Source organism: Macrobrachium rosenbergii, chromosome 10, assembly GCF_040412425.1.
Source record: "Macrobrachium rosenbergii isolate ZJJX-2024 chromosome 10, ASM4041242v1, whole genome shotgun sequence".
In the NCBI taxonomy this organism is placed as follows: Eukaryota; Metazoa; Arthropoda; class Malacostraca; order Decapoda; family Palaemonidae; genus Macrobrachium; species Macrobrachium rosenbergii.
The window spans coordinates 5,214,437-5,219,436 of NC_089750.1; the positions used below are offsets into that span (position 1 = coordinate 5,214,437).

Below are 5,000 nucleotides of genomic sequence, written 5' to 3' on the forward strand. Positions count from 1 at the left end.
AAAACTCGATTGCGCCGAAGAAACTTCGGCGCATTTTTTTATTATTAATGCTTATTTTACTTCATGTTATGTCCGTCGTATAATCTGAATGTTATTAGAGTTTTATTTTAGTTTTATTAATGCTTATTTTATTTCATCTCGTGGTAAGGGGAGTAATATTTTTTATTAAATTCGGTAAGATAATGAATATAATTTTTATGTGATCTGGTAAAGTGGACTAATAATATTTTCTAGTGGTAACTGCAATAAATGACCAATATTATCCCGTGATTCAACCTGTTGCGCGAATATTTCTCTCCAGTGATTGCTTATTGTGCATAAATAATATTTTTTCTCATAATAAATGGGGTTAATGGCTAATGATTTATATAGTAGTTAAGTCAGCTCGGAGACTAATATTATCCTGGGATTAAGATTGATTGCTGAATAATATTTCCTCTTATGAAGCGAGGTGAATGTTAAGACTATAAATATGAAGGATGATTAATATTCTTCTCAGGGGTTTGAGCAAAAGGTGACTGCTATTATTTTGCCTCTGACTAATCGCGGTGAGTGGCTTATTATGCCTCCATTGGTTAAGTATGGCTAATGACTAATGTTCTTTTATAGTAAGCAAGCTTCAGTGACACCGTCATTAAATAATTTTCATAACGCCGTGATTTTTTTTTTTTTTTTTAAAGATTTTTCCCTTACAAAACATTTTTCAATAATTTTCACAATGACAGTTCTTTTTCTCCTTGAAAAAAAATTTTTGTGACATTTTTATTAAGTTTCCAATTTTTGTCTTGAACTTAATTTCCATTCTTCAGTCATTTTATTTTTCTTACTGCTTTTCTGACATCGAATACTTTTGACGATCTGGTTACACTTTATAAGTATATAGGTTCCTATATATCTTTTATAAGTATATAGGTTCCTATATAATTTTCCCTTTCCACTTAAAATATTCATAGCACATACTTCTCATCAATGTTCTAGATATTGTTTTCATTTTTAGTCTGACTCACTTTTTTGAGAATTATCTGCATTAATGTTTTTTTTCATCAACGTCACTTAACTTTTTCTTCATATTTATCTATCATGTCTTATGGTTATTTATTTATTTATTTATTTATTTTTTGCTTATTTTATCCCAAATTCTTTTGGCACACACTGACTTGACCTCGATTACATTGTAAGTATATTTGTTTAAGTATCTTTTTCCTTCAAATAATGGCGTCAAAGTCACGCGTTCTTTTTTTATTTTTTCGCCTCCTTTCATTCCATTTGGCTTTTATAATTCTGTTTATTAGTATTTCTGAAAACCACAAGCTGCAGAATTTTTTTATATTCTGGTATTTTTTTCTTTTTGGGATCGATGACGTGTTTTGTTTCTTATTATTTTATTTCCTTCCCTGCGAATTTGTTGTCAAGTTTTGTTTTTATTATTGTTGTTCGAGTCTTGGATTACTTCGGGCCTGGGCTAGATGAGTTCACTAGGTTTACCGTCCCAATGTCTGTCTTTCAAGAAGTATTATTTTCCCTCCTTTCACATGCTTCATTTTGCTCTGTTTTTATTCACGATTTTTTTCCCATGCGTTATTCATTTTTTTTTATCTCCTCCTTTCCTCTCTCACTTCTCTTTGGCTTCTTCCAGATGTCCGGTATGGTGCGAACTGGTGCCCCGATCATCCTGCCCCGTTCAGAGCTGACCTTGCACCGCGCCCCTCCCACGAGACCTGCGCGGACCCGAAGTCTCTCGCGCACGCCCCTCAAGCCCGTGCATGAAGAATGGTCGAGCGGGCGGACCCTTAGCAATGCCACGCCCACCGCTTGCTTCACCCTGAGGGAGAGTCAGAGATCCTCCTCCTGCTCCAGCACCTTCAGGAGGGGAGAGCCCTCCTCCTCCTCCAACACCTTCAGGAGGGGAGAGTACTCGCCCACCTCGACTATGTCCTCCTTACACCACCACCACCACCACCGTCAGGGCTCCGCCACTTCGAGGACGTCGTCTCTCGCCCGCTCGCTTCGCACCCGCTCACGCCCCTTCTACAGACAGGCCCGGACTCGCATGCGAGCCGCCCGGCGGTGGGCGAGCAGCTTCAGGAGGCGTGTCAAGACAAGGGGCGGGGTTCCCCTGCTGACACCGGCCAGATCTCGGCGCGGCCGGCCGCCCACCTGCCGAAACCTTCCTGCCTCCGGGTGTTCCTCGCCGAGGCTCGCTGCCAGGAATAGCCCCAGGGTCCTGGCCGCCAACAGGGCGGCGGCGTCGGCAGCGGCAGCGGCAGCGGCGCGCGAGGTGCGGTGGGAGGCCGCCAGTGGACTTGGAGCCTTGTTCGAGTGCGGAGCCTCGGCAGGTAGCGCGGCGGTGCGGTTGTGCGCTGGGGCGGTCGCAATGGCGGACGCCAAGCTCCAGCAGCTGCGGCGGTCCATCAGCTCCTGGAGTCTCTCCACCATCAAGAAGCCCAAAATCACCATCCCCAAGCTCAGGACGCCCAGCCTCAACCTCTTCACGGGGCGCAAGAGGAACAGGTAAGAAAGAGGCGACGGCGAGATCGGGGTCCTCAGGTTAGGGGGACGTTACGACCGATGACCTTGGTTACTGTTATTTCAGGGGAGGGGGATGGGGAGGATGCCAAGAGGGAAAGGGGTGGAGGGGAATCCCTGAATTGTGAGAAGCCGGGATAAACGGGAGAGGTGGGGGGAGGGAGAGAGAGAGAAGGGGGCGGGGAGGGGGCGGTCCAAGGGGTACAGGCGAAGGCCATTCTTGTAAAGGTGCCATTAAGCCACGGGACATTGCAGTGGCCGATTGGGGAATGACCAAGAGGGGTATCTGAGGCAACAGAAGGGCTTTGTGGCACTTAGTGGCACACTTTGTCTGTCACGTCTCTTGGAAGATACACTGAGTGCCACTATCTGAAAGCCCATTAGTGTTTAGAGCTGCGCTTATTTTTGTTTTCTTTTTTTTTTTGTTGTTGTTCATTTTAAAACCCAGCTGTTCGTTTCATTTTTTTCTTTTCTGAAATACAACGAAAGCTCCAGTAAAAATGATACATATTTTAGTAAGCATAAACAACTTGTAGACCATTTGCAAGATTATTCACCTTTGTCTGTCACGTCTCTTGGAAAATACACTGAGTGCCACTATTTTGTTCATTCTAAAACCCAGCTGTTCGTTTCATTTTTTTTCTGAATGACAACGAAAGCTCCAGTAAAAATGATACATATTTTACTAAGCATAAACAACTTTTAGACCATTTGGAAGATTATTCATTCATTCATTGAATGAATGAATGGAGAGAAGCAGATCAATTATTATTATGCTATTTTTGATCGAAGCTGGCCACGATGCGGTCTCCGGCTTAGATAGCTTTGAGCCATCATCGAAATTTTTATATCTCTTTGACTGGATTTTTTTTATCTACATCTGGGTATTTTTTTTTTATATCTAGATATATTTTTTTTCTATAATTGGGTATTTTTCGATACATGCAATTTTTTTTCTTTATCAATGTACTATCTATAACCGGATGTTTTTTCTATAATTGAGTGTTTTTTTTTTGTATAACTAGATATTTTTTCTAAAACTGGGTATTTTTTTCTATATCTGGATATTTTTCAGTACCTGGATATTTTTCTATAACTGGTTATATTATCTGTAACTGGATGTTTTTTCTATAATTAAATATTTTTTTCTATAATTAGATATTTTTTCTGGCTGGATATTTTTTCAATAACTTGATATTTTTCAATACCCGGATATTTTCCTGTAACTGGAGATATTTCCCGTACATAGATTCGTAGAATATTCCATACCCAGCCAGGAGATGGCATTTTTTAACGTTTCGTGGCAAGGTGACATTCCTCACTTTATTTTTTTTTCCCTGAAATACATTTTGGAGCCCAGGTCACTGTCGTTGTAAAGTTGTGAGTGTGAAGGTTTATAAGGGAATTTCCGTGAAGTTGACTGGGTATTTCCTTGCGACAAGTGCCAAGTGGCACCTGAAGTTTGGTGGTTGGTGTTTGAGAACACACACACACACACTTATATATATATACATATATATATGTATATATGTATGTATGTGTAACTGAATCACGAAAATATGGAACGCGATGAAACGTGATGAATATATAAATAAAGGCAATTCCACGAAGGAAAGAGAAACAATGGAGTACTGCAAGGCCTTTCGACTTCTCTGTCCTTTGTGGCATTGTCTTTATACATATATATATATATATATATATATATATATATATATATATATATATATATATATATTATATATATATATATATATATATATATATATATATATATATATATATATATATATATATATATATATATATATACACAGTATATCCCAAGCTTTCCAAGGGAATATGTTGTTCATCTGAAAGAAGTAACAGAAGCTAATATGAAAATAAGGGAAAAAGAGATCATTATCAGGAAAGAAAAAATAAACACATTAATTAATAAATAGATAAAAGTGAAAATACATTATAAAATATAAGGAGAATTGCTTTGTGGTACTCAGGCATATAACACATACACAAACACAGTCACACACACACACATTATGTATATGTAACTCGTGAAAGTGGTCGTGAATAACCGAATAAACAGTAGACTGGAAGACTGTATACCAAGCTCTTTCGTGCATTATGTAGACATCATCAGGACGTATTTCAAGTTTTTCAAGTAGCCTTTTTGTGCTTTTTTATGTATATTTATGTGTGTATATATATTATAAATATGTATATACAAACACACACGCACACACACATATATATATGTATATATAAAGGCAATAGCCACGAAGGAAAGTGAAACAACGGAGTGGTGCTAGGCCTTTCGACTTCCTGTCCTTTACTTTACAGTAAGTCGAAAGGCCTAGCACCACTTCGTCGTTTCACTTTCCTTCGTGGGATTGCCTTTATTTATATATTCATCACGTTCCATATTTTCATGATTCAGTTATACATGTGTGTATATACACACACGCACACACATATAT

The 5,000-nt window shown here is 39.0% G+C and overlaps 2 protein-coding genes across 2 annotated transcripts in view; both read left to right on the top strand.

The window, feature by feature from the left end:
• lwr (lesswright) overlaps nt 1-5,000 on the top strand; it is a 235,742-nt gene that overhangs the window by 50,572 nt on the left and 180,170 nt on the right. The gene's annotated exons all lie outside the window — the stretch shown is intronic.
• Nucleotides 1-5,000, top strand: part of LOC136842446 (uncharacterized) — a 209,249-nt gene that overhangs the window by 44,807 nt on the left and 159,442 nt on the right. Inside the window, exon 2 of the mRNA XM_067109788.1 lies at nt 1,637-2,511. Coding sequence (XP_066965889.1) covers nt 1,637-2,511 — 875 coding nt within the window. The remainder of the gene's footprint in view (nt 1-1,636; nt 2,512-5,000) is intronic.